Source organism: Neodiprion virginianus, chromosome 7 (assembly GCF_021901495.1).
Source record: "Neodiprion virginianus isolate iyNeoVirg1 chromosome 7, iyNeoVirg1.1, whole genome shotgun sequence".
In the NCBI taxonomy this organism is placed as follows: Eukaryota; Metazoa; Arthropoda; class Insecta; order Hymenoptera; family Diprionidae; genus Neodiprion; species Neodiprion virginianus.
Genome location: NC_060883.1, coordinates 151,968 through 179,430, shown reverse-complemented (window position 1 = coordinate 179,430; position 27,463 = coordinate 151,968). Strand labels below are relative to the sequence as shown.

At 41.0% G+C, this 27,463-nt stretch overlaps 7 protein-coding genes across 20 annotated transcripts; 3 read left to right on the top strand and 4 right to left on the bottom strand.

The window, feature by feature from the left end:
• Positions 1-153: 153 nt before the first annotated feature.
• On the bottom strand, positions 154-3,638 carry LOC124309135 (uncharacterized). 2 transcript variants are annotated; one of them, XM_046772428.1, is made up of 3 exons: positions 3,421-3,638; positions 1,117-3,268; positions 154-1,017 (listed from the first exon to the last, which is right to left on the bottom strand). In XM_046772428.1, the coding sequence occupies exons 2-3, from the start codon at positions 3,244-3,246 to the stop codon at positions 778-780; spliced, it is 2,370 nt and encodes a 789-aa protein (XP_046628384.1). In that variant the 5' UTR covers positions 3,247-3,268; positions 3,421-3,638; the 3' UTR covers positions 154-777. The 2 variants fall into 2 exon arrangements, with proteins under 2 accessions (XP_046628384.1, XP_046628385.1); XM_046772429.1 differs by having other exon boundaries at positions 1,117-3,638.
• Positions 3,639-4,035: 397 nt separating this feature from the next.
• LOC124309132 (aftiphilin) lies at positions 4,036-9,923 on the bottom strand. 6 transcript variants are annotated; one of them, XM_046772424.1, is made up of 9 exons: positions 9,525-9,923; positions 9,014-9,130; positions 8,351-8,908; positions 7,494-8,149; positions 7,208-7,420; positions 6,969-7,115; positions 6,803-6,863; positions 6,340-6,471; positions 4,036-6,094 (listed from the first exon to the last, which is right to left on the bottom strand). In XM_046772424.1, the coding sequence occupies exons 2-9, from the start codon at positions 9,114-9,116 to the stop codon at positions 5,544-5,546; spliced, it is 2,421 nt and encodes an 806-aa protein (XP_046628380.1). In that variant the 5' UTR covers positions 9,117-9,130; positions 9,525-9,923; the 3' UTR covers positions 4,036-5,543. The 6 variants fall into 6 exon arrangements, with proteins under 6 accessions (XP_046628380.1, XP_046628377.1, XP_046628375.1 ...); XM_046772421.1 differs by having other exon boundaries at positions 7,494-8,908; positions 9,521-9,923; XM_046772419.1 differs by having other exon boundaries at positions 7,494-8,908.
• A 257-nt stretch (positions 9,924-10,180) lies between these two features.
• LOC124309138 (zinc finger protein 678-like) lies at positions 10,181-15,682 on the bottom strand. 5 transcript variants are annotated; one of them, XM_046772441.1, is made up of 6 exons: positions 14,567-15,682; positions 13,255-14,228; positions 12,962-13,152; positions 12,404-12,670; positions 10,547-12,233; positions 10,181-10,466 (listed from the first exon to the last, which is right to left on the bottom strand). In XM_046772441.1, exons 4-6 carry the CDS (start codon positions 12,668-12,670, stop codon positions 10,240-10,242), a joined length of 2,181 nt encoding a protein of 726 aa, XP_046628397.1. In that variant the 5' UTR covers positions 12,962-13,152; positions 13,255-14,228; positions 14,567-15,682; the 3' UTR covers positions 10,181-10,239. The 5 variants fall into 5 exon arrangements, with proteins under 5 accessions (XP_046628397.1, XP_046628398.1, XP_046628396.1 ...); XM_046772442.1 differs by having other exon boundaries at positions 12,962-13,574; positions 13,641-14,228; XM_046772440.1 differs by having other exon boundaries at positions 12,962-14,228; positions 14,567-14,668; positions 14,806-15,682.
• An 825-nt stretch (positions 15,683-16,507) lies between these two features.
• LOC124309158 (transmembrane emp24 domain-containing protein bai) lies at positions 16,508-19,493 on the top strand. Of its 4 annotated transcripts, XM_046772489.1 has the most exons (7): positions 16,508-16,661; positions 16,751-16,931; positions 17,126-17,246; positions 17,363-17,433; positions 17,899-18,025; positions 18,141-18,258; positions 19,310-19,493. In XM_046772489.1, the coding sequence occupies exons 2-7, from the start codon at positions 16,752-16,754 to the stop codon at positions 19,332-19,334; spliced, it is 642 nt and encodes a 213-aa protein (XP_046628445.1). In that variant the 5' UTR covers positions 16,508-16,661; position 16,751; the 3' UTR covers positions 19,335-19,493. The 4 variants fall into 4 exon arrangements, with proteins under 4 accessions (XP_046628445.1, XP_046628447.1, XP_046628444.1 ...); XM_046772488.1 differs by having other exon boundaries at positions 16,552-16,931; XM_046772491.1 differs by lacking the exon at positions 18,141-18,258 and having other exon boundaries at positions 16,551-16,931.
• Positions 19,494-19,638: 145 nt separating this feature from the next.
• LOC124309157 (AN1-type zinc finger protein 2A-like) lies at positions 19,639-21,576 on the top strand. Its single transcript, XM_046772487.1, has one exon. It carries the CDS (start codon positions 20,159-20,161, stop codon positions 20,813-20,815), a length of 657 nt encoding a protein of 218 aa, XP_046628443.1. The 5' UTR covers positions 19,639-20,158; the 3' UTR covers positions 20,816-21,576.
• Positions 20,945-23,067, bottom strand: LOC124309155 (RNA transcription, translation and transport factor protein). The gene is made up of 4 exons (XM_046772483.1): positions 22,902-23,067; positions 22,577-22,798; positions 22,385-22,483; positions 20,945-22,291 (listed from the first exon to the last, which is right to left on the bottom strand). The coding sequence occupies exons 1-4, from the start codon at positions 22,960-22,962 to the stop codon at positions 21,927-21,929; spliced, it is 747 nt and encodes a 248-aa protein (XP_046628439.1). The 5' UTR covers positions 22,963-23,067; the 3' UTR covers positions 20,945-21,926.
• Positions 23,068-23,095: 28 nt separating this feature from the next.
• On the top strand, positions 23,096-27,446 carry LOC124309134 (nascent polypeptide-associated complex subunit alpha, muscle-specific form-like). Its single transcript, XM_046772427.1, has 7 exons — positions 23,096-23,591; positions 23,715-23,834; positions 24,120-24,161; positions 24,331-26,277; positions 26,362-26,514; positions 26,625-26,775; positions 26,872-27,446. The coding sequence occupies exons 1-7, from the start codon at positions 23,510-23,512 to the stop codon at positions 26,966-26,968; spliced, it is 2,592 nt and encodes an 863-aa protein (XP_046628383.1). The 5' UTR covers positions 23,096-23,509; the 3' UTR covers positions 26,969-27,446.
• The last annotated feature ends 17 nt before the right edge of the window (positions 27,447-27,463 follow it).

Sequence of the window (27,463 nt, the reverse complement as noted above, 5' to 3'; positions counted from 1 at the left end):
GTAAAATCATGCGGTACGTGACTGGCTGAGCATAAAAATCTCATAACGCTCAGCCAATCACGGCGCGAGAGCGAGAGACATTCTTCAGTCCTTTACGCACATAGCATTGAGATGCTACCTCCATGCATTTAAAAGATGGTCAGTATTCATTTTTTCTGTTATGTTTTATTTAACAATATTTACTCTATCGATTAGTTGTTAAATGAATTTAGCAAAAAGACCGCGCCGTAATGTGTTTCGGAGAAAATACAAGATAAAACAAATAAAAACGGTGTAGTATTTACATCGAACTATGATATGTAGATTTATATTAATTTTCTCATATACTTTATTAATACCGATAACGATAATCAGATAATTTAATATACTCCTTAGAAATGTAAGTTATTCATATTTGTAACCATTAATCTAGGTAATTCTATCAAAGGCCTCAGGTCATAAGAAAGTCAGTATAAGAGGCTACCGTAAAATTTCTTTTCAATGTAAACCGTTCAATTTTTTTTTATAGGTATAACCGGCAATAAAAAATATGTATACTTTAAAAATATCTTTATGATATGTACATTAAACAGTGCATTTTCAACACTGAATCCGTTCTCGTGTCTTTCCCGTATACGAATAAATTAACTTTTATAGGATTCAGGTTTTGAGAATGCTCGCGCTCGCGTTATCAAGTCAGAATTTATCTGCTGTAGTGATGGTATAAAGTTGAGCTCAAACAAATAATGAGAAGTCTTTGAGAATTTCAAAAACTTATTATAAGATTTTGATCGCATTTCACGGTGCTTTCTCGACTACCAAGTCAAATTCATCTATCTCTCGGAAAGTGTTGTTGACGCTCTTAACCCACTCTTCAATTTTCTTGTTTTCAACCTGTGCAACTTTGGTCAATTTCTGCCTCTTCTTTTTCTTGCGAGTCGGGTTCTCAACGTCATTCTCAAATTCGTCGTCTTCCTCCGCCTCTGAAGACCAATAACGTACACGTTCTCTCTTCTTTGCGTAGGATCTTCTAGGAGGCTGAGGACAGTAGAAATTTGTACATGTTTTTTGTTAATTTATTCAGTCACATGTTTGGGATTTGAAAGAAATTATGATAAAATTGAGGAAACACCGTACCTTTGTAAAATGAACGGGTTCCATGTCTGCAAACAACGAAATTTCAGCATCCAGCGATTTGTCAGTTTCTTGCCCTTGCACGCTTTCAGAGAGTACATCGAACGTGTCAGTGAATTTAACAGTATTAGAGGCATCGGTTGGCCTCACGTCAGCTTTCTGGTTTCTCGAATCTTTGATTGCATTTATGTCCAGCTCCGTTTTCCTTTCCTTGTCATTTTTAGTTTCTACATTATCAATCTTCGTCTCTTTTCTCGGGTACAGAGTGTTCTTAATTTCCCCCAGAGATATCCTGGCCGTTTTTACCGATGAACCCTTTTCCGTAGACAAGACTCTACCCCTGGGACGTTCAAATACTTTTTTGACAGGGGTTCTGTCCTGTTTATTGTCAAATTTAATAGGGGTCACTCGAGTGCTGGAATAATCGTCCTCAAACCCAAAACAATTTTCAATTTCGACTGGTCGTGGAATTTTCAGGGTTTGTTCACTGATTGCTGGCGTAGCAATGGAATCCCCAAATATGCCGTGGCTTGTATTTATTGTCGTGCTTTCGGGCATCTCGTCCATGTTAAGAAAGGAGTTAAGCTTTGACTGCTTCAAGAATTTCGCATCTTCTCCGAGTGGCAAATTCTCGTCATCATGTGTGACGGATCGAAGAACCTCTTGATTTTTTCTCCTCAAGCCACTTCCTACCATTACCTTATCATTTTTAGACGGCGACTTGTAGAGTCTGTCGCCGAAACCTGTGTTCACTTTGTTTTCAGCACGATTTGACGATTGGGTGAAGGGCCTTGTTCCTCCAAGTCTGGATGCATCGCTTGATATATTTGGGCCAGCCTGAATATTCTCTGCATTCAATGTTCTGAGCCCCAAAGGTTTCACCGCCTTGCTTTCGCCCTGCCTACTCACAGGGCTCGTACTGCTTCTGGTAGGCTCGACATTTTCCCTGTTCTCGTTATTTTCCAAGATCCTGTGAATCCGCCTGAATTCTACACTCGAAGATGTGGATGTGATCCGCCGGGGTTGCGGCGTACTTTGCACCATTCGTTTAATACTGAACAACTCGTTTGTAGTCGGTGGTCGCCACGGACTAGCAGGGTCAAAGTGATCCGTCTCATTCTTTATTGGCGACAATGATTTGTTCAGCAAAGAGTGGTTCATCATTTCTTGAGTTTGCAACGTAGGCCTCTGCCTAAAAACTGATATCGTAGACCTGAACGGGTTGAATTTTGTAGAGTTTTGCCCTGTTCTTGACAGATTTGACTTAAAGCTGACCTTTCTGTCCCCCGTTAGTTTTTCCACATGTGCTATTCTCAGCTGAGGACTTTTCAACGGTACATTCTTGCTCGTCGGCAAATCGCAAGGACCATCTTCAGTCACTGAAGTCGTTTTCTGTCCTTCTTCCTTAGTTTCCACAACAGTTCCACCAACTGGTAAGCTGACAACATTTCCCCCAACTTCGTCTTCCGGCGTTAGACTCTTGGAGGGCTCGGTGACCTTTGTCTGCTGTTTGAGTGGCTCCTGAAGTTTCTCAACAACGCTTTTGGCATCAGTTTTTTTCTTCTTAACAGTCGCTGCCTTCCTGCGAGCTCGTTTCTTTTTCCCCTTGTTGACTTTCTCCTTAGGATCATTGACGTCAAAGTCAAATTCATAAACGCTCTCCTTACCCTCGGAATCTTTATCTGTTGTTTTGACAGATTTATAAACAGGTGCCTTGTTGGTTCCTTTGTTAAAATCAATGTTCTCCAGCAATACAAAACTCTTTCTCTTGTCGGGGGAGATGCTTTTTGCCAAAACAGAAGCGTCGCAATAGTTTTTGACCTCCTTGCGTGGTCTGAGTTTACCACGCACAGAGGCCCGTGCGAAGGACTCCGACAGTGTGGGCTGTTTCATGGACGGCACAAACTCACTGGAATCGTCATTCTTAATTTGATTCAATCTCGTTGCTCGTTTTGGCATGGTTCTCTGCATTAGGCGCTTCTTAGGCGCAGCGCGCAGTGTTTTACTTTTAAAAAACTTATTCGGCACTTGGTTAGTCCCTGGCTTATTGGTGTCTCCCTTGTCGGACAAGATTTTTTCTTTCTTCTCCTGGCTGCGCGTGACTCTCGTGACGAGTACGTCATTTCGCGGCATTATCGAGCGACTAATTTAAGACCTGAGAATATAAAAATTTAGTTCGTAATGGGGAGTAAAAACTAATTTACATGGAGGACGGGAAGTTTGACGTGAGCAAAATCCGCGGGAGTAACGAGCACGGTACTACATATGCGTCAAAAAAACAAAGCATGGAGGATGTGCATAACCTACTTCGGTGATAAATTTGATCACTTGCAGTAGCTCCGAGGGGTGAAAGGAGACTTCTAATACTCATAACATAAGTCCACCACTGTATTTCCGTCGCAAATCACTGGTAATTCGGAAAATTCTTTTTCTTGATGTTTTATCCCTGCGTTACAGGTATACTTCCGACTTTGTCCGTTGCATTGGACGGATTTCACTGTATTTACGCACTTCATTTTTGACGCGCAGCGTACTTCGCACAGGTTCGGTCCTGTTCCGGTTTAGCCCGTTCCACCGTTTCGGTCCGCCAGCACACGGCGGGCTTATCAAAATTTGCAACCAAATTTGGGATAGATTTTCACGTATAAATCAAAGATAGAATAAACCACTTAAACCTGGATTTTCGTAACCATAATATGCTTAAATTTAATATTATTTTGAAGCCATTGAAAAATTCCATTTTTTGGACTGTTTTTCATTGAATTTTGCAACTTGAGTTTTGCAATGAAAAATTTGAAAGAATTTTCATCTTTACTCTGTGGAGGTCGCGAATTCCAAAGTATAGTTTGTGCAGTGTAGTGTAGCCCACACGGAACTAAAAATGTGGCCAGAAATCGATAAAATTCTTTACAACAATGTCGATTTACTTTTATGTATTAATAATTATAATGTATCCACAATATTTTACATAAAATATATATTACAATATGTGTTAATAAATAAAGAATAACTTCAATAATGATTATATTCCTATGTTTAATAGGTATTCAGTTAATGTAACTAACTTCAATCGAATGATGTTGTTACTATTATTACTATTTCTTTAAGTACATTATTATAACTTCCAGTTGCTTTGTATAAAACCTCAAGCTACACGATGATGTGAAATCCTAATATTTTATCAATTGTTGCTGTTTGTTGGCGTAACTTTTTTCCTTGATTCAAGATCAACCGTTACTAACAAATAGTCGTCTAGTCAATATAAAATTTAATTGACTTGCAAATTCTTAGCCATATGTTTATCATGCTCTAACCATATCTGTACAAAGAAGAGCAGTATTATTGATTTCAACTTTATTTAAACAATGCAAGATATTAAATTTATTCCGAATGTTTATTTTACGATGTTATTATGCTTAGATTTGTTTGATTTTTTTTTTTTTACAAACTGACGTTGGAGAACTGCTATCTAATTTTTAATTGCATCAGTAGCAGTTACAACGACAAAAATGAGGCATAAGAGTATTCGATATGTTGGAAAGAAATTACCACGGAACTAGAAAACAGAAATAAAGAAAAAAATTGTAGAGACTAGGCAATGGCTATGATATCTTTGATTAAGATTAAAACATCTAAAAATTCATGTATCAACTTGTTAACTTCTACATCTTCCTATCTATTGACGGCTAGAAATTAGTACTGGAACAGCTGACGAGTTTGAGCTGTCGAAATAACTCAAGTAACAATTCATATGATTCATGATTCGCAGCACGTTCAACACGCCTCATCACGCTACAAAGTGTACATGATATAACTTTAAAATACTTGATACGCAACAAACATGTGGTATGAATTAAGGGCAAAATTAAATTCTCGTGTTTAATTTCGCTCGAACCAGTAAACAAGGTAGGATTGATGGCGAATTACTATTATTATTATTATTATTATTATCAATACCGACGTTATTGAAACAATAGGTCAAGATCACAGGAATTAAAAAAACGGAGTAGATATTTTTTTTTTAAATCGGAATGTCTTGGAATATTTCCCATGTTTTTACGCAGCACGGTTCATCTATATTTTTACAGTATTTATACCGAAATTTTTTTTTCCTTTATCATTCATTTACATATAGGTAATAGGGAAGAACGAAACGAGAACCATAGGTATGTGTGTTTTGTGTTATTTTTTTCTTCACTTCTTAAATCTTTTTATTTGGTCTGAACGCAAGTTTGAAAGGATATAGCAGGAGCGTATACACTTTTTCCTCTTCTATCGATTGATGGCAAATGCATTGTGAATATTTACCCATATTCGCGAATTCCTTGTCAATCGCACGTGTTTCTGTTTGTTTTTGGTTTATTTTTATTTTCGTGTTGACAATTACTTATCCAATTTTCCTTTCAAACTATCATTCAGACCGACGTTACTCAGCCGGGCATTTTTCGATTAATCATAGCACCGAGATCCTGTACGATTTGCTTTTGCTCCGGATTATACATCAACGTTCTAGCACTGAGGAACGACAGGTCGGGCAGCTGTTTCAACACTTTAACAGTCTCTTGCCTGACGGTCATAGGCCTGCCGAACCTATCCGTGACGATATGCTCCAGCTGAACTGCGTTGTCTCTTTGATTCGCCAATGATTTTCTACTATTTTCTAATTTACATGATTCTACCTTGCTAGATTCTCCTTGTCCTATCGACTCGTTCCTACTTCCTGGCAACAAATTGTTTCGACCTAACAACGACTTGGCGGGGATCTGTGCGGATGTTCGTCCCGAAGGCTTTTGTGTTCCCTGCTTCGCCCTTGAACCGTTATCAGCTTCCATTCTTCTGCTCCAGTCAGCGAGGCTCGGTCCGGGCAAGGGTTCAATTATTTTAGCTTGCTGAAGCAACTTAGACGGCTTCAAAGGACTGTGGAAAGGATCAGAGGAATGATGTTGACTCGTTTTCTGCACCGTCGGCTGATCTGTTCCATCTATCAAAAATGCGAAACAGACGTGAATATCGGTAGAAGAGTAAAAAAATAAAAAAACAAAAAACATACACCTTTATCAATGGAGAACGGTAATGCGACTCTTAGTTACACAAACGATTTTTAAAGCCTTGTCATTTATATTTTAAGCTACTCGCGTGTATTTTCTAAACAAGCGCAAACCAAGTGCTGGGAAATGTATCTGTAACTTGTTCTTTTTGTATGTGTGACGCTAGGTTAACACTTACAGTAGTATATGGAGCTCCTGGTACAAGCGGCGTGACGGTGATAGGATTCGGAGTGTATAGAGCAGTGAGGCGTCAGGAGGGGATCAAAAGGGCACAATAAATCCAGTGGGAGAAGGGCAGACAGCCCTCTGCCTGTGTGTACGGCGGCAAAATTTTTGTGAATAAATAAACAAACAGGGGTCAGGGAAGCCGGGCATTATGTACAGAGGTTTTAAAACAGAGAGATGAGGAGATAGGAAAGCACAGGACGGGTAGAAAATCAACAACAAACTTTCGTTAATAAATTATTTACAATGAAAGATTGACAATCGCTTACTTCTCACTGAAACACCGTTGATCGAATTTGTTCTATCTATTGCCGTTGTAACATGCATGGAAAGCGATTAGACAAAATATTCAGCTTGTGCAAGCGATTTATCTTTCTATTAACAAATAATCGACATATATGATTTTCACGACTCACTTGCATCCAGTGGATTCACCAGGCCGGAACTGTTCCAATCAAACTGGGCGGCAGGAACTTCCTGCACAGATAATTGACAAGATATTGATTTAGCAGTGGCAGACTGTTTAGACTGGGCTGATAGATGTTCTTTATTGAATTAGAATTGGTTTACAAAGCTGCTTACTTCCGAGGTCGGTGAACTCTGCGGCTTTCCATTCGACGATGACGACGGCTGCAGCATATCGCTAGAAGCTTTTACGGGCTCCAACGGCGTGAAGCCCAGATTGGCAGCAAATCTTGGAATGTTGTGGTTCCATCTTGGGCCAAAGAGCTGAAACATTTCAATGTTTACGTTTCGTTAGATCGACAATTGCGCTTTAAGCTCTGGTGTTGATTAAGGTGTTTCTGAATTCTTATACTTACTATGTTCCTTGAGTCAATGCCAAGCGCACTGAGCAGAACATTATTGCTAGCGCTATTTGACCAGTGATAAGCAAGGGCGCTGGTCTCCTCAATGCTCTTTACACTCTGCCAAACCTTGTCAGACTTTTGAATGAGACCATTCAATTCCGTATCCTCGATTTTGGGCACGATAGGAAACATGTTTGTAATTATATCTTCTATTTTGTTCGCCGCCTGGAAAGATAAGAGAAATGGTTCAAGTATGGAGCACGTTGTCAAAAATTAGAAACGCGAATTTCCGGCTCACATTTTTATTCTCAATTTTGGCAATCGATTCCCGGAAACCAATATCAGGCGTTTGGAATTCAGCCGGCGGAGACTTGAACTCGCCAAAGTTTTCAAAGTCCCCGAAATCCTCGAACTTTGCGTCCTCGGGCTGATTTTCCACGGCCGAACTCCGCTCGGGAACTTCGGTCACCGTTGCGGGTACAGGGGCACTTGAAAAGTCGGCAAAGTCGTCAAAATCCCCAAAATCATCGTCTCCCTGATTACTACTGACTAGCTGCACATCCGCCTTGACTTCCCGGGTCGTTTCCACATCTCTCGATCCAAAAACAGACTTGAAATGATCCTCGTTTCTCTCCAAATTTTGCCGCTTGTTTTCATTCACTGAATTATCTTGGCATTGTGGTATTCTATCCTCAGAATGAGAATACCCGGCAAAAGTAGAAACTTCGTCAAAGCTCTGATGATTTTTCTCCATAATTTCATCGCTTGGCAATGATGACTCAGACATGCTACCCTCCAATACACCGCTCTCGTTTTCCTCAGCATATAAATTCGCCATCGAATCACCGACCCTCGACTCTTTGCCGTTTCTCTCTTCCTCAGTCTCTAAGCTTTCAACACCAAATCTAACCTCAAGCTGTTCATCCTCGTTGTCAATAGCTACAGCGCTTATATCTACAGAGAAAAGGGCCAAACTAGGTTCAAATACGGGATCTGAGTCGTTTTCTTCCTTAGGGAGTTCATCGGACGAAATAAATTGAGTAAAATTATCCTCCCCATAACCAGTTTTCTCGTTACAAACAACTTGGGGATGTTCTTCTAATTTTTCAATGTCTTCTTTGAGACCAGGTGGATTGTATACCGTGATTAAATTACCCTTAGCAAGATTTTGAGGCAGCGAGGGATCCTTGGAATTGCTGTACCTGTAAAAAGCATCGTCCATCTTTTGTGCGACTTCGGAAAAACACCTCAGATCACCAAGGTCAAGACTGAGAGGTTCGACATCCTCACTGATTTCTAAATTATTTGACAAATCATCCCTCTCACTGCCAGTCTTTGGGCTATCGACCAAGTTGCTCTCGCAGCTATCAGTTGACTCATTTCTCGTGAGATCAGCATTGCTCTTGTCGATTGTCCGTGGAACAACGTTGCTTCCGTTGCCAAAGACGCCGATATCATCATTTCCTCCTACTTCGCCCCTAGGATTCTCACTGCTCTCGCCGAGTCTCCCATTCTTTGCGCCTAAATCATTTGCCGCCGCAATATCGGCACTTTCATTCACGGTCAAGATCTCATCTTCCAAATGAAGCTCTGCGCCGTGCTTCACTTTCGCCGTGGGAAACCCGTTCAGCTTTGGAGACACAGTTTGGGAAGGTATCGGTGTCGCCGTTGGGGTCACTCGCTTTGCCGGTGAATCTGAGGCGACGGAAAGGCCTGTGACATAGTTAAGTATGATTATGGGAACATAAAAAGCAAAAATTTGGTGGCAAAAATTGTCGGAAGTACGTTCGAAAACAACAGAGAGAATCCTCGACTTACCGTCAATGCCTCCAGCTGTGAAATCCCCGAATTCGTCGTCGTCGTAGTCACCGACGTTGTCGAGAGGCGGGGGAGTAGAGCTGACGAGTGGTGGGAAGGCCATGACGAATTAATCCTCTGCAAAAACGTTGGACTATGATGTTCGGGTGGATGACGAGTCACCGTTTATCGGCCGCGATCGCATCAACGGTGCGGAATCAAGATTACCGCGAGATCCGTTTAGTAAGCAGGTATTCCCTCAGGTTGAGGTTAGGTTAGGTTAGATTAAGTTAGGTTAAACCAGGTTAGCCTCGATGGAAGATCTCCGTGCTATTCAGTCAGTCGGTCAGTTATGAATTATAAAAATACTCGAGCCAAGTATCGCGAGAGGACGTCGGGACGTCGATCGATCGCGTAGCCGACTTCGAAACTCTTTTTTCGAAAGGTTTTTAGGTTACGTCGATGACGAGTAACAAAAGGAGTAATAAAAGCAAAGGCTTCGTCGAGGCGGTGTCGAAATTCACGTACTTACCTACCTTTCCGAACACCACCTTGCGTCTCGCCAGGTCTCGCCACACGTCACTTGGTTTGTTTATCCTTCATCTTAACTGACTTAACTCCTAGTTATCACAAGGGTCGCTCCGTTCTCTCGCTGAAGACTCTCTCTTTCTCTTTCTCTCGTTCTTTCTTTCCCTCTTTCTTTTCTTCTCTCTCTCTCTCTCTCTCTCTCTCTCTCTCTCTCTCTCTCTCTCTCTCTCTCTCTCTCTCTCTCTCTCTCCCTCTCCCTCGGTGACCGAACCTAGCAGCCTCGATTTTCACCTTGAAACTCACGATCAGTCCGCCTCGCTCTGTTTAAAAACCGTACCGATCAATTTGCCGACGCGATATTAATTAATATGCCTACAAAGGCACCAGACTACAGTACATCTACGCGAATTCCGATCTTCCACGCGCAACTCCTACGCGCATATAATGCCAGCTGTGCGAAGTGACAACTGTCATCGCGACATGCGTGACATATGCTCGACTGGACTCTATCTCAAAGATTTAATACAGATAACTTATCGCGTGGCATTAATTCCATTGACTATTATTGTCTGCGTACACCTTGATTACATCGCAATATCTTAAAATGTATATTTACTTACGCAATCAACGAGTGAATGGAATAAACGGCGAATGATTGGGTGAAGTGGTACGAAAAAAAACTTTATTTCAGAGTCTGGATAATCTGTAGCTATGAAATATCACACAACTTCGTGTTTCGGAACATGTTGTGTTCTTCGATGTTTACGCATGTCACCCTTCTGCCTGAAGCATCTTCCGCACACGTCACATGCATGAGGTTTTTCTCCTGTATGTATTTTAATATGATTATTGAGAGCCTCGGTTCTGGTGAACGCCTTTTCGCAGTAGTGACATTTGTACCTCCTATCTCCTCTGTGAATCAGCCGGTGTTGATAAAACACGGAACCTGTAAAAAAGAACAATCCATTATATAGATCGCATTTCAAGACAAGATCAATTGACTTAGCTGAGAATAAATCAGATTACCTGTGAGAAAAGCTTTGTGGCAAACGTCACACTTGAACGGTCTCTCCCTGGTGTGTTTCTTCCTCGTATGGTCGGCCAGGTCAGGTTTTATTGTGAATCTTTGATCGCAATACTCGCAAGCGTAGGGTTTCACCCCCATGTGGAATCTCTTGTGCGTCCACATGTGACTAGACTGGGTGTAGCTTTTTCCACAGATGTTGCAGACATAGGGCCTGAGTCCGCTGTGACGCCTTTTATGAGCATTGAGGGAATTGGCCGTGGGCAACAGGCTGCCGCATATATCGCATGGAAACTTGGAGCACTGCTCTCTGCCGTGTTCCTGGACCTCAGTCATCTTGTCGAACACACTGCCGCACAGTTCGCAGATAAACTTGAGATCCCCGCTCTCTGACCTCCTCGGTATGTAGTGGTGTCGCTTTTGCTTGTGCTTGTAGAGTAACGAGAGTTCCTTCATGTCCTTACTGCAAATGTCGCATGAGAAGGCGATCGACACTTTGAAGATCCTTGGATGTTCCTTCCAGTGCAGAACCGCTTCCGCGTACGACTTGTAAACGGTCATGCACTGGTTACAGCTATATGGTTTTTCCACTGAATGTAAATTCTGGTGTGTTTTTAGGTTGTCCAAATCGGAGAAAAAACTGTTGCAGAATTCACAGTGGTACATTTTTGATGCGGTCAGCTCCTCGATTAGAGTTATTTTTTCATCGTGCGTTTTGTAGTGATTGTCGGCGTCGTCGCAGGTGGCAAACGCCTCCCCGCATTGAACGCACTTCCAGGTGGTCTGTGACTCCTCGATGACAACGCCGTGTCCCGCTATGTGTTTGTTCAACCTTGACTTCTGCGTGAAACTCTTCGCGCACTGACCGCATTTGTACGGTTTTTCGGGTAGGTGCGTCACAACGTGGCGTTTCAAGGTGTAGCCATCCGAGAAACCCTTGTTACAAACCTCGCAGATGTGAGGCCTCGTCTTTCCATCGACGCAAACATGCGTTCTTAGCGCCAACTGGTTTTCAAACAGTTTGCCGCATTGTAGGCAGGATACGGTTGTCGCCTCGCAATGGTACCTCTTGTAGTGATAAAACAGCTTCAACTCCTTGCCAAACGTTATTTTGCAAATCTCGCAATAGAGAGCTTTGGCTCTGGCGTGAAACCTCATGTGGAAATTGAGTCTCTCCTCAAAAGTAAATGTAACCGAGCAGATCGCGCATTTGTAGGGTTTCGAGGTGCTCTGGACGTTTGGCTTACACTTGTGGCTGTCGAGGGTTTCTTTGGTGTGGTACAAATTCATGCAGGCTCCGCACTTGAGGTACTGCTGCCTGTTACCCAGGCACTGAAGCATTATCGAAGTTCCGCCAGATTCCCTCTCCGCCTTCAGTTCTTCGTACGCTCTCTCCTCGTCGCTGCTGTCCAGCACGATATCGCTGTCGTACAATTCCGCAGATATTGGATCTGTCCGGTTAGGTGGACCTGTTGTCATTCGTCCATTCAAGCACAGCGGACACGACTTCTCGTCGCACAATATCTCGTTCGTTATTAGTTCCGGAATTTCAAAACGCTGCTTCTCTCGCAACATCATCAACAGTGTTTCCTCCGCCTTTATACACTGAGTGTCAAAGTCGTTGCAGTACATTATCTTCTCCGCGCAATCCAGGCACACTTGCTTAGGTAGCGGATCGGTCCTGCGAATCTGAAATGTCAAGGATGACTAATTTTTGGCACAATGAATTCCATTCTAGGATAGAATGTCATTTGTTATTTGATTTTTCAAGACATTTGCCTCGTTACATTAAAGAAAAACAGTTGTTTATACTTTGTGTTCTAAAACAATGATTCGGAATAACTTCAAATTTCGCAGACCTTTATGCTAAGGCAGGTGTTCATTTTGTGTGCCAATTTCATCGATTCACCAATTTCCGAGTATATGTATATGGGATCGATAGCTCTGCCTGCGCACAGTCTGCACAGCAAATTAGCAGTATCTCCTCCTGGGCCGATACTATCTTCAATTTCCATCATCTCGTTAGAGGATACTGGATCGTCCTGGGACCAAATTATTGATCCGTCCAAATCGTCCATCTCGTCGTCGTCGTTACTCAGCGTACTCACAGATTCCGCCTTCGACATCTGTAAAAAAGAAGAATGTTATTATCAAGTGACTTTTAGCACAACTGTGCAATTGATGATTGTAGATTATTCGATAAAGCTGTTTGGTTGAGTTGAAATTATATCAAAGCATCTTTTGATGAACTATAACAGTTTCGTTACCCGTGAGAAAAGAGAAAAAACTCGATAAATACCGACTGCTTTTCACTCTTAGGAGAATCTGTTTTGAAATTATTGGTAAGAGCAGATTACCTTGTCCTTGGAAAGTTGTCAGAGTCTCAAGTCTCTTTCATGGCAAACTAAATGCAATACCTGAAATGAAATTTCTGCTGCTCCCAAGATCCAGCTTCTTTGGTTTATCGACTAAAGCAATGTTTCATTTATTTTTCAAACACGCCGCCACGGCAACAAGAACAATGCAACGTAGTCCCATTCTCTTTTTTTTCATTTCTTCTCCCTCTAACAACAAAAGACATTCTAGTACACGTTGGCGATCACAGTCACTGGAAATAAGAACACCCTTCTTTGCAGTTGGTGTTAGATGTGGTTTTATACAGTGAAAAAAAGTCTGTAACTTATAGATATAAATATGTATGTACGGGTACTTGCAAAAAAATATTCTCATCTTCGTCTCTCATCAGCTGTTCATTATGACAATATTTCGGGCAGTCTTATCTCATTTCAGAATGCACAGTTGTCTACAGCCGTGCATACCCGTCGCAAGATTGATCCTGGTTTTATTTATCTTTGCCTTGGTACGAGGTTACATTAGAATGTTAATTTCAATTGGAGAATTTGGAGTGTAAAGCTTAATCGATGTAAAAGTTCTGCACAGAATATACCATGTTCTCCAGAATCGAACCATTTCCTGCGTCTTGCAAGGCATATTCAGGTTCAATTATCCTTTTTTCTCTATACTTTGCTTCTGGAATGTTATTGATTACGAACACAATTCACTTGACCGTATCAAGACTCTACCAGACATCCATACTTTGGTATAAGATCAGACTTAAAATCGAGAACCTCCTCCTGAGCCTTACGACAGTTCACGGCCATCGTCTCATTTAGACAAGAACATTAGTGATTCCAAACCAACAATAGATGCGTTTTTGGATTTGGCGAAATCTTTTGATATCATTAATCACGAAGAGGTACTTGAAAAAATAGAATTATATGGGATCAGAGGAATTACTGCTCAAAAATTCATTCATATTTATCTAACTAATTGTGAACAAATCATTAGTCAGTGTGTCCATTTACGATTTCTGTTTTCAAAAAGGTTCATGTTTTCGCAGAGCAATTCCCCCTCTCACACTTATTATACAGCTAAACCCTGGGTTTTATGAAAGTTGGCGCCTGTGAACTTAAGCTTTTTTGTACTTTTGATGCGAGATTTGATACTTGGGAATTACAGCTGTTTGGAATTGGATGATCTGCCAGTCCTGTTCAGCGCCGTAGGCTGCTACTGGATTGGCCGAATCGCAATAGCAAATTCCCCATCACACGCAACAAACGTTTCAATTGCAGATTTTCATGAGGAATACATTAGTAGCATACGGGGCGATAGTCCTGGGTCATCCTGTATACTCAAAAATTGGTAATATGGCATAAAAATATGGATGTTCTATGCGTTGGATAATCTATTTAATATTTTAATGAAAGGCAGTTTGTGTTAGTGGAATGTATGTACTGTCAATCTTTGGACGTTGAAACCATTGACGAAAGTATTCTTTTGAGGCAGGTCTTTTCTCACTTTACCATTGAAGTGGTTAAAATACGCGAAGTTGGTTTGGAGCTTGAAAACGTCATTGTCAGAACACGTATTGTATTTTATCACCATAAATAATTTCAGGTTGTGGAAGAAAATCATCAATATTTTTGACTCGAGAGGATCATTATCTTCCTCCTTATTATTACCAGATATTTGGTGAAGCGTTGCTGAGAGTTGGATTGGGTTTCTATGACAAGTGGACGATCAATCTAATACCAAAACTTCACTTGGATGATCCTCCTTTCAGCCTAAACAGGTAGGACGAAACGTGATGATTAAAAGCTGATAATTAGAATAGTTTGCGGTGCCATTTCAGAATTACAGAATTAGTCTAGTTTTGCTGAATAAATATCCTCTGCGTTGCCTATTAGCAGCTTATTATTACCTTACCGAAGCACAGCCCCCATTCATTTTCTCCATTTGCAGAGTAAACTACAAGCAGTGAAGAATGAGCAATGATTGTCAACTGAGGAGCAATGAATGATAATTTTGGAGCAATGGAGGGTGTTTATAGAGCAAGTGGTAATATTTATCACTTTTTTCGGATTCTTATCCTTTTACACGGAACACGAGTTCGGATCCAATGCTGCGCATCTGGACTCTGGAATCAGAACCATTGGTTTTTTCTGGAGATTTTAGAGAATTATAATGGGGTAAAGTGAAAAATTGAGCGATAAGTGAATGCCAACTGGATAGCAGCCGGAAGTTGGAGAAGACTGTCGCTTTGGGCGAGTAAAAATATTTTCATCTCAGGAACCAGTTCAAATTTACCGGTGATCAACACGAGCGAGAAAATAATTCCGCTTATTTATCATACTTTTCTGCAAAACTATAAGAGTGAAACTACCAGCATTAGTAAATGATTGGGAACCCCGGAGAGATTGAAAGCAATTGTCTCTTGGACCAAATTACCGTGTGTTGTGGCGGATACAATTTCGAATTTGCCGCCCGTCGACATAACCTACAAATCATATGCTATGTCTTTCCCACTTGCCTGGATAATTAGGCAGGAGCAAATTGCTAAATTGTACGTATGCTCATCAACCACAGAAAAACAATCACGAGCATAGCCAAGTTCGGCTGAATTATCATTTTTTTCGACACTGATACGAGTTCACATCAAATTCAGTGGTTCGAATCAGCCGACCCCCGAACCTTCGATGCGGAACGAGTGGGCGTCGCTTTTCCCATTTTTCTCAGAAATTGTAAAGAAGTAAATAACGAAACTAGTCGACAATTTTCAAGTAATAACGGAGCAGCGAGGAGCAATTCGTTGCCGTGCCCAATTATAATGTTTTTTATCGGATACATAAGTTTGAAGTGCTGCTACCTGACCCATCATCGCGCGACGAGTATGTGTCGTTTTTCCGAGTTTTCTTGGAAATTGTGAGGGAGCAAATGAGGAAATTGCGATATTATTGATCAGAAATCGAAAAGGAATCGGAAGCAATTGTTACTTGGAGCGAATCGAAATATTCCTAATCCATATAAAATTTCGAATCGGCCGCCCGTCTGTGTAACCTAAGCAGAGCGTCGGTTTTCAACAGTTTTTTCGATAATTAGGCAGGGGCAAATGTTTAAAGGTTAGGATCCTCATAAACAATAAATTAAACAATAAACGCAACATAACTCATGAACGTCGAATCTAACCTTAGAATACGTGTCAATCAGACAAGTCATTATTTCCACGGTATCTATCTTAAGGTTGGATTCGACGGTCGTGGGTTATGTTATGTTTATTGAGATTGTGTTTGTTTCGCGCTCGGCCGACTGTGGGGCTGCAGGGGCTGCAGATTTCTCTGTGTAGCCAACATAACTGGTGTAAAAAATTAGCCGTCTCAGATTCATTGTCCCCAAGTGTACACGTTTGCTTGCTCTGCTGTTTGGATGAATGAACTTCAAGCACTAATAAAAACTTTTACTCATCTCTGTGTTGCTGCTACTTTTTACAGCCCATGAAATCCCAGCTTTAGGGGTATGAACTTTCCTGCCATGCCTATTGGTGACGCTGACAAGCGGGTACGCATAGAGAAATATAGGTATATGCATTGATAATGCGTGTGCAAAGTGTGCACGAAACGGATACCTATACAGACCGGAGGTGACGTGTACAATGCATCCATACATGTAGTTGAACCACCGTCGAGCGACGTCGCGACTTGTAAATGGCTGCCAACTCATCGCGATGTTAATACACGTCAGAAGTATTTGATACATTCCTTCAGACTGTCTACATGTGAGGTGTGAGAAGAAAGAAGTATTCTCGTTAACCATTTTGTGCGTATTTATTAAATCTGTAAAAGAATATTTCCCGTGGTAAACGAATACAGAATGGCGGGCAAGACTCTCGTCGCCGTTGCGCTTCTCTCCCTTTTCGCAAACGTACGGGCGATTATGTTCTACTTAGAGCCCAACGCCGAGAAGTGTTTGAGGGAAGAAGTTCAGGCCAACGTTCTTGTCTCCGGTGAATACGAGGTTTCTGAAGCTACTGGACAGACTGCTAATTTCATCGTAAGTTACGCCAGGCCTCGGGTCAGCCGAGACAGCTTCGCTACGCTGCGGTTAGAAATTCGGGGTTATAGGTTATGTTGTAGCCAAGTCTGTCCGTCCCCAATATGCTTCGTTGGCTGCGATATTTGCGCACCGTTTTTTCTTCTCACATATGCATATCTCGATACCGCTTTACCTTCATTTCTTTCACCTAGGTAACCGACTCCAAAGGACACACACTTTCCAAAAAGGAAGATATTTCACGTGGAAAGTTTTCCTTTGTCACCGAAACCTTCGACACCTTCCAAATATGCTTCACATCTCATGTTCCCCCTCGTAAGTGTGCCATTTTTTTTATCTCATTATCATCTTGTCACAGTTCGAACTACGGGAGCTGCCGTCCGATGCCGATTTCACTTGGTGACATGTGTTAATCAATTTGGTTGCTACAGATATGCGAGGAATAAAGCAAGAAGTCGCGTTGAATATCAAGCGAGGGATTGAGGCGAAAAGCTACGAAGGGGTGAGTGGCAAATCTGACTCAGTAGTATCGGTATTCTGTTGCAAAGAAACAAGACGCTGCATTTCACATATTTATTAGATTTTAATCTCTTTGACGATCGAAACTTATTACTATTCTCTCTTTTGTCTGCATATATATACCCTATTCGGCTTGAACTCTGGCGAAACAGGCCGTAAAGTCACATAAAATAATTTGCTTCAAGTACAGTTTCACGTGTATAATTAATAACCCAATTTATACCAATTTTGATTTGTGCCTCGTTGATTCATTAACATGTTTTCTTGATTATAAAATTGAATGATAGGTTGCTTGTTTTGTTAATTTTTCTTGTTTCTTCATTTCCCTTATTTATCTTTGATCTTATGTTGACATAGTTGTCACGTAGGTGAGCAAAAATTACTGATTGTGAGAACAGAAGAGAAACACATCACAGCGCTTTACCTGAAATTTTAATTTTCTCCATAGATTGGCGAAGCAGCCAAGCTTAAACCTATGGAAGTGGAGCTGAAGCGTCTTGAGGATTTATCCGAATCCATTGTTCAGGCCTTTTCCTGGATGCGCAAAAACGAGGAAGAGATGAGAGACACAAATGGTGGGCTTTTTTTTACTCTCCTTCCTTTCATTTGCATGCTCGTTAATTGAAAAATGCAGAATTGCCACTGATTCGATATCACTTTCTCATCACTTTCTTTTTCGTATCATTACAGAGTCGACTAACAGTAGAGTATTGTACTTCAGCATATTCTCAATGTGTTGTCTCCTGGGTCTGGCGACCTGGCAGGTTCTCTATTTGCGGCGTTTTTTCAAAGCGAAGAAACTGATCGAGTAAATGAAAAGAATGAGAATGACGTACAAATAAAAATAATCCTTCGCAAATTGAAATGGGAACGAATGTAATAAGCCTCAAGGCTGCAAGAATTCAATCGGGTGATTGCATGGAAAATCTTTTACGCTCGGCACCATTCGTTGTACCTTAATTATATATTGTACATACATACAATTATTAAGTAACGCCGCTGAAACAATGTTTGGCAAAACAGCTATACTGAAAGTTTTGTATTTTGAAAATAGAAAAGAAGGGGAAAAAACAAACAAACAAGAAACGTATGCAAAAAGCTGAAAAAAAATTTGAAGCATACTTACTGAAATAAGTATAAAACAATGAACGGTAAACGATTATTTATTTATACGTTAAACAATATTTCACATAGGAATCATCGACAACCTACTTCGTGTGTATTCACACAGATGTAGACATAAATACATACATTATCGGTAATATACAATGTATGGTTTTTTTTTTTTTTTTTTATGTTAAAGAGTAAAAATGAAATCCGGGTACACCTTATGTGTTGTTTTAGATTTACGGCCTATCTATTTCACCTATGTTTCGTTGACCTAAATTGATTTTATTCAAAAAATAAACGAAACCGCGGTGTCATGAGGAAGCACGTGACTTGTGAATGACGTCATTGGAAGATGGCGGTTCTCGGGTGAGAATGAGAAGAAAAGGTTGCTTTTCGCCTCAAAACGGGTTACGAGCTATCTGAAATTGGTGTAATTTCCGAAAGTGGAGTGGAGAAAAAAAAAACCTACAAACTTGATTCTGCGACAATCATTGAAAGTGAATCGACATGTCGGAAGATTGGCAAAGCGTGGTTACAGCCAGAGACCGTGATTGTTTGGGTTGTAGGTTAGTAAGCGGGGGCGGATTGATCGGTGCCGGTATTTACGTCGCTTACCATTCGAAACAATTTAACAAAACTACTGGAAAATCAGTGATGTTCTCCTTTGCGGCCGGTTCGTATAATTAATATTGTTCCCTGCTCCCTACATATCATCATTGTGAAGCTAATGGCTGTTTTTATTTTTTCAGTATTAGCCGGTCTCGGGACTGCTAGAATCATGAAATTGCCGCCGTTCGATAGTTTCGGAAACGCCTGACTGTACAGGGAATTCGAATCTGGAAGGACGTGAACATTTTTTAACGATGAAATAAAATTGCGACGAACAAAGTCGACCCTTTCCGTATTTGAGGAATAAAACATGTTCGAAGACTCGAGGATTTCGTTTCTATTTTTCCACAACAAATTATCCCTTTGGGTGAGACGAATTCTTATACTTTTAGTAATCAGATGGTAGAAGTAGCCTTTTTCCTGTTGATTCCATTGAATATCTTTATCAAGTTTCGAAACTTTTCTGATATACGATCGGATATGAAAATAAAAATTCAGTTTTCGAAAAACTGTGACTGGCCGGTTACCGACGGCATCAACGTCGACGTCTCGAAATTGTTAATGTAAAATTCCGCTGGAGGCGCTGCGTGCAGTGATAAAATTTTGAGATACCAACGCGTCGTCGTTTCTAGAACAAATCGTGCAATCGTGGTTCAAAATTGAGTGCAGGAAGTGAAACGTTGCGTTTTAATGACGCGGCGAATTCCGATCACCGTCATTCCCGAATTTCTACGAATTAATCCCACGTACAATTCCCGTTTAGCGTTGTAAATGCTATAAATTGCGTGGTCTTATTCGTTCACGGGTTTTCGGCGATGACACAGTTTATCGATAAAGTTTCGAGGACAAGGACGTGGCCCAGCTAGCTGGCGAATCGCTAACAACGAGAGTGTGCAGGTAGTAAAAATTGGCAAACAATCGACAAATTATATCTCGAATTCAACGAAGCGTGAAAACAGTAACGATCCACCCTGAAATATCCGACGACAATGGAGTTTCCAAACTTGGGTGAACATTGCTCCGAAAAAACCTGCAACCGTCTCCAGTTTCTGCCCCTGAAGTGCGACGCCTGCGAGGCGATATTCTGCACCGATCACATATCCTACACCAGTCACACGTGTCCAAGTGCCTATAAGAAGGACGTTCAAGTGCCTGTATGTCCGCTCTGCAACGCCCCAGTGCCTTCGAAGCGATCCGATCCACCCGATCTCGCGGTAAGTCTGCATATAGACAACGACTGTCAGGCAGATCGTGCCAAAAGCAGGAGGAAAGTCTTCACCAACAAGTGTACGTCCAAGGGCTGCAAAATCAAGGAAATCGTCGCGGTTAAATGCGGGGACTGCGGGAAAAACTTTTGCTTGAAACACCGGCATCCCTGCGATCACGCTTGTGTGGGAAAAGAGGAAACCGTGCGTCAGCGGAGGATTGAAGCTCTTAACAAACAGGCCGAGAGTCGAGTCCCACAGAATAATCAAAATGCCAATTCTAGCCTGTTTAGGAATCTTCAGGGAACTATCAGCGAGGACGAAGCCTTGGCCAGGGCCTTACAAGCCTCTCTTCAAGATGAAGAAAATGCTGGGAGGATCGAGTCTTGTCAAGAGGAAGAGATTCCACTCGGGAACAAAGGCAGATGCATGCTCTCTTAGTTCTTTTATAATTTATAAACACGATAAAACGGTGACGGCAACGAAGAACAGACGTGTTGAAATCCTGGTGGAATTACTTGTCAACTGCTGAAGATGCGTTTAATGTTTTTTTTTTTTTTTTTTTCAACGTTTCTAGAATTAGGCATCAAATATCAATTAGTAGGCAGGTTCTTACGAGCTATGGATGATCAAAAAACTGGACGTTTTCAAAATCCTATTCTATAATTTAGCCTTTTACGGGAGGAAACTGAATTTCTGTCTTTTTTCACATTAAATAAGCTCTAGTTTTTAAATCTAAATACACGAGAATTTGAAAGAAATATTGAACTATGTATCTTTCATACAAGCTTTTTTTTTCGTCAGTTGCTGTTAAGTCGTTTACATTCACCCTAAATTTTAAATCAAGTCTCCTCAACTATTATGCATAAACATAACCTTATTAGTTATTCTAGCCAATCACGAATTCTATTTCACCAAGTCTAGTTATAATCGCAATGATGTAACAAATTAAGACTTCTGATCGCTGTCTAGTGATTAATTAATTACGCATTTTTTTGTAAATAATTTAAAAATAATCTATATACACATTGCGAACAATCACGTTCCAAACTGCCTCTGTACATTCGTCATAATAAATAGTTACTACCAGCTTTATTGTAACACAAAAAAGAAGAAACGGTGTTATGAAACGAGTAAAAAGTTCTTTACTTGCAAATTTTCCTCTACTCTTATCCATACAATAAATATTTATTATAAACATATTGTGAAATCTGAGTTATATTCTTATCCATTAAACTTAGGTTTCAAAGAATTCCTCACATCTGAATTCATTCGATATCAATACAAGCAAGTGAAAAAAGACAATCAACGAATGTAATGCGATTGTATATTATAATTATTTATTAGTTTTGACCTATCGTTACATTCCATTATTCAAACACGCATACCATATGACGAATCAATTTGTCTATAAATAGCAGTACTTGGTTCATTGTTAGAAATTGATATCAATTATTGTTATCAAACAATATTAGCCAATGAACGTCAGCAAAATTTTTAACATCCCATTCGTGTGTGTAAATGTGCGATGGGAATCGTAATGACTAACTGTTTATCTTCCAACTTTTCCAAGCTTCGTATCAGTCCTTGGATTTGCAGTGATATTTTGAACACTGACGATTGTTTCATTTATTCGTGTTTGAAGGTCCCTCAAATCCTGAATGTACAGCAATCTCAAGATTTTTGCCGCATTATTCAGAACTGGATCTCCCATATTGAATCCCAACTCAGCTTCCAATATCGGAAACTCTTTTCCCTTTAACACTATCGATTTTGGATTTAATAAAGCTTCTGCATTCAGTCTCTTGCAAACTATTTTACTGCACGCTTGCAGAGTTACAAGGTGATCTGAATGTCGAGGAATGCAAAGTAGCTTTCGTAATTCTTCGATTCCGTTCTTAAACTCTGCACTGTGAACTTTAATCATCGAAAATAGAATTAAAAAATGTGAATACCGGTATTTGTCATGTTCGTAAGTTCAAAAAGTTTTGTCTGAAATATAATACTCACAGTCCAGATTGTCCAACGGGTTTGATGATTTTATGTTGGGTGCTACCGGTTTATTCATATCTTTCAAACTCTTGCCTGTTATCGGTTGATACTTTTTATCTGCAATAGTTTGAATTGAATGAAACTCAAATTTTCGTAAGTGCCTGAAAATAGAATTCAGTAGTACCCAAACAAACATGGTACGGTTCTTACAGTTATCCTCGAACTCCAGTTTGATGGCAAACCCAATCAACCATTCGAGCTGATCCACGGGCTGGGTAGTTATCGGACAAGCGACGTCCTCGCAATACCTCTTGAACGTTTCGGGCCAACTGGTTGAATTTATATCTCTGATATCCTTTCGATCTTCAATTTTGTAGTGACGTATCTTTTGGTCTTCGAGCCAGACGACCAGTTTGCGAAAGTGTTGTGGGTCTAAAGACGATATTATTGAAATTTCAGAAAACTTGTTATCGCTCTTGTGAGAGATCGAAGGTTAAATTTTTGTATGTGTACCGGCTAACCGGTTGCGACTCACCATTCGCGTTTATCTTATCCCGGTCTATGTAATCTAGCGCTTTCAATTTTCTCTTAAACATTTTATAAGTGGAAAATTACGCGGTTATAATTTATTTACAATTCTTATTTAACGGCAAGACAAAGTACACCTGAAAGTCAGTGCGATACCGCAATTATCGACGGAGTAAACATTGTAGGGAAGTGAACGCCAAAGAGTATGTGAAGGCATAAAATTGACTCAACGCACCGCGAACGCGTCGATAGTTGAGTGCGTGACTTGTTAGAAGTTTTCGGCTGTAAAATATGGCGCGTTTTCACGCATGTCCCTGGATACACTTGTGAGTCGTTATTCTAAGGCAATGAATCGAGTTCATGCCAAGGCAGCTGGCAGCAGCGCCTCGATCAACGGTTTTCAAACTTTGAAACGAGAAAAGCGTTATTCAACACCGAAGGCGGTGCAAAAACGGGCAAAACAGCGGGAGCAAGCAACGATAGCGGGAAAAGAGACGGGTGACAGATTTTAATTAGCCGTCAAATAATTGTGATCCGTCAGTGAAAATTGTCGTCGGTTATCGCGGATCGGTTCAACGCTGTCTACGACGTTCCTGTGGTTCTGGAAAGGTAAACATGGTGCGGAAGAGGAAGCACAGCAGCGACGAGAGCGGCATGCCGGCACCCCAACGACAATTCCAACGCCTCACTCGAAAGCGTAAGCAATAAGCATGTCAATATTTACACGCGCCGTTAGATTGCCCTCTCAAACCGGACGGCGAGAAATGGAAAGTGTTCCTCGCCATCCCTAACCAATGGATAGTCTCCGTTAAAATTTCAGATCAGCGGACACTTATCGTCGATGACAACGAGAATGCGGAAGCTTCGCCGGCGGCGATGTCGAACACGTCCTCAAAGACTATGAAAACACCGTCAACCGCATCGGGACGCAATCGAAAAAGTACAAATAAACGTCTTACTTTCCTTCAGTGTTTTATCTTGTACAGCTGTATCTCATCATATGATTGTCCAACTTTTGATAATAGGGTGGCCGACCTTGGCACTGTTGTTTATTTAATCTTGCATTAAAAGGGGAAAGGAAAATCAGTCAATCAGAAATTATTCTCATACAACTTTTGTGATTAAGATCAAAGTATTTTGAAAACAAGTTTGTGCTATTTTCCATGATTATAATATTAATACCGTTCTTCCTATATAATGTAAATATATTACTGTTCTGTTGCAGGTGCCTTGCCAGAGAAAGCAGGCAACACTGCTGTGTCGACTAGTAAGATGAATTTGTCGCTTGTCACAACGTACGGTTCAGGATGTCCAGCATATTAAAGGATCTGAGAATCTCAGAGAATTCAATAATTGTTTACTCGCTGGACAGCCTGAAGCTTTATTTCTTGTATCGAGTGAGAATATCTTTCATACCTGATTTACAAAACTTTCAGGAAGCCGTAGACGGAAGCCTACAAAAAGCTCGAGCGATTCCGATAGTGAGAACAAGGCTGAGTCGCCGATTGGACAATTGAAACTTGACAAAGTCAATACTTTGCAAGAGTCGGAGATAGCAAACCGTCCATTAAGGTCGAGGTTGCGGAAAGAAATGAATGACAACATTGGCGGAACATCCGTAGCGGAATTAAAACCACAGCAGCGTAACGTAACGGATAGAAAAAAACGGGTATTGGCTGTGGCAGACAACATGTTGACTGAAAATTGGCTGGTTCCAATAGAAACCCCTGTAAAGTTAACTAGGTTACAAGCGAAGACCTTTTCGACGAAAAAAAAACCTGATCCTTGCTACCACAGTAAATTGCCAGGGCAAAGTGACGAAATTCAGGATGCAGATGAGAATAAAAATCGAGAGGAATATCGAAAAGTTAAAGAGACACCAAGGAAATCGTTTTCGAAGGAACAGGAACAGAGTTTGCCGCTCAGCGTTGTCCCTATCGACACAGTAACGCCTGAGAGCAGTCCGATGTTAGTTACCTTGACACCGCACAGGTCTTCCAAAACGCCAAAAAAATCCCCGCTCAACATTGGCTCACCCAAGACGCACTCTTACTCACCGTTACGGCTTTCCAAGACACCGAGGAAGCTGCCGATAACTGTCGAATCGCCCGCAACTTCGGACAAGTCGAGTGCTTCCATAGGACAAACTGTTCAAGAAACACAGACCACTCGTATGCAAGTGGATTGCAATAATCCGTTTGTCGCGCTGATGGATTTCAGAAAGGAACTGAGCGACCAACCTTCTGTGTCACCAAAAGTGTCAAAAAGTCGCAAAACCTCGGCCCCTAAAACGCCATCCAAAAGGTTGCCCACTCCAGCTTCCAAAGTCCGTAAATCTCCTGTGAAAACACCCGCCGCGTTGCAGAAAAGTGGTCTGCTGGTTAGAGGCAGAATCTCAACACCGGTTAATGTGAAACGATCCAGCCTTGCCCAGCCGGAAAGTCCAAGGCGGCCAAAATCCACCGCAAAAAAACGCTCGCCGATAACGTCATCTGGAACTCCACTGCGACCAATTCCAGTATCGAAGGAAGCGGCAGCCGCCATTGCCACTTCGTCACCTTTCGGTGTCCCTCCAAACAAAATTAAGGCTTTACTGGAGTTGGCTGAGACTTCTCCAACAACGACTCCTCGGAGTCGGATAAGGCGCTCCTTGAATCTTACTTCTGATTTTATAACGTTTTCTTCTGGCTCCACGAGCAGCCCCATGATAACGCCACAGAGAATATCTCAAGCTATGGAAAACAAGAAGGAATCCAGACCGAGTGATGATGAATCCCTTGGACTAATCGCTATGAGCGATGACATGTTTGATGATAGTTCTAAAGCCAAGGATGGCACCTACGAGTTATCTGTGGAATTGACTCTCAAACAGAAGGAAAAAAACGCAGAGAAGATCAGCGAATCAGGAGAAAAGGATGCAACGTATGAACTGGCTGAGCCCAAGACGCCTAGTCTACAGAAGTCAAGAAAACGTTCGTTTTCTGCTATGGAGCCTAGCAATTGTACTCCAGATGCAAAGAAACGCTGCCGTGTTCGTTTTGCCAGCCCAGCTCAGAAAACCAGCACCTCATCGCCTGCCCTTGGTACCAGTTCAGTCAGAAAATCTGTACCCACTGTACAGACGCCCGCCAGGCACAGGATTGGAGTTGTCCAATCGGCCCGGCGCTCTAGAGGCAGTGTTGGCATGGATAGTCAACACAGGAGATCCCGGTCTCTGACCAAAGGAAATGAGATCAATCAACAGCTGAGAAGCAGTAACAAGCGAAGGTCCAACTCAGCTTCAAATTTATTGAACAAAACTCCTAAATTCAATCAAACCATTCAGGATTCCATTAACAGACTCAGTAGACCCCGGCAACCAGGTGTTTCTACGTCAAAAACAGGTAAACGGTATATCAAATTACATCCCTTTTAGATAGACGTTATCGATGATTTAATTCACCACAATTATTGATTTTGGTTTTCAGAAGCTAAGGTACCTGCTCCTAGGAGAATACCTAATTTTGCACAAATCCATCAGAAGAAATTTGCACAAATGGAATCTCTCGTCGATGTCAAGGAACGTGTCGCCAAGAGGCACGTCGAGTTCAGTACGGTGTCTTCTGCTCGGACTTTCCAACGTGAGTATCAAATGCAGATGTAAGAGTTGAAAATAATATTTTTGTCGCGATTGAATATCACTACAACTACAAATCAATCCAATGGATTTTTTTCCTAAATACATCTCTAGCTCTTGTATCGGACTTCCAACCACTGCCAAGCACACCAAAGCCTGCACCTACAACCCAGCAGAGTGAAGGCTACAACAGATTCGGATTCAAGTTAAGAAAAGTTGAAGCCCGGACAGCAATCAAGAAGAATCCTCCATCAAGTGCTGTAAGGTTAGTACAAAAATTTTGGTGCTTTCTTATTTTGTGAGAAAAGTGAAGTCTTATTTGTTTTATTTTATTCGTTTTGTCTTTATTTTTGGTTTCAAGGAATAAAAATATCCAGGACAAAAATCGATCAATTTTACAAGGGGTGCGAACCAATCGGCGTTTTGAGCTTCAGATGAAATCGCGTAACTTACATTAGTAGAGAAATGAGTGTTAATGAAATCTAAGAAGAAGACGAAGGAAGAAAAAGGTGATGAAATGGGACCAACCAAAAAAAAAGAAGGAAAGAAGGAAAAAATCTCAAACAATTATTGAGCATGTATTATACTTAAATATTTTATTGCTTAGACAGTATGTACAGTATGAAATGGTTTTTATTTGAGTTTTTTTAATATTATTATTGTTCATATTATTATACGGAATTCCTTCAGCATTATAAGTGCGTTCATGGAGTTCACTTGCGTTTTCAAATCTGAAGTAGCGATGGGATTTTCTCTTTTCAAGTTACAAACTAAGGAATTCTGTATTTATACTACAATATAAGTAATACTCAAATAATTTATAAACAGTTCGTTAAGTTCCAAACGTTTACTGTATGCGGAAAGTATTTTTTTATTTCGGTTCTTTTTTAAACTACCGGACCTTGTCAGAATAAAAGAGGTGAATAGTTGCTTGTATCCCGTTGCCCAGTTTT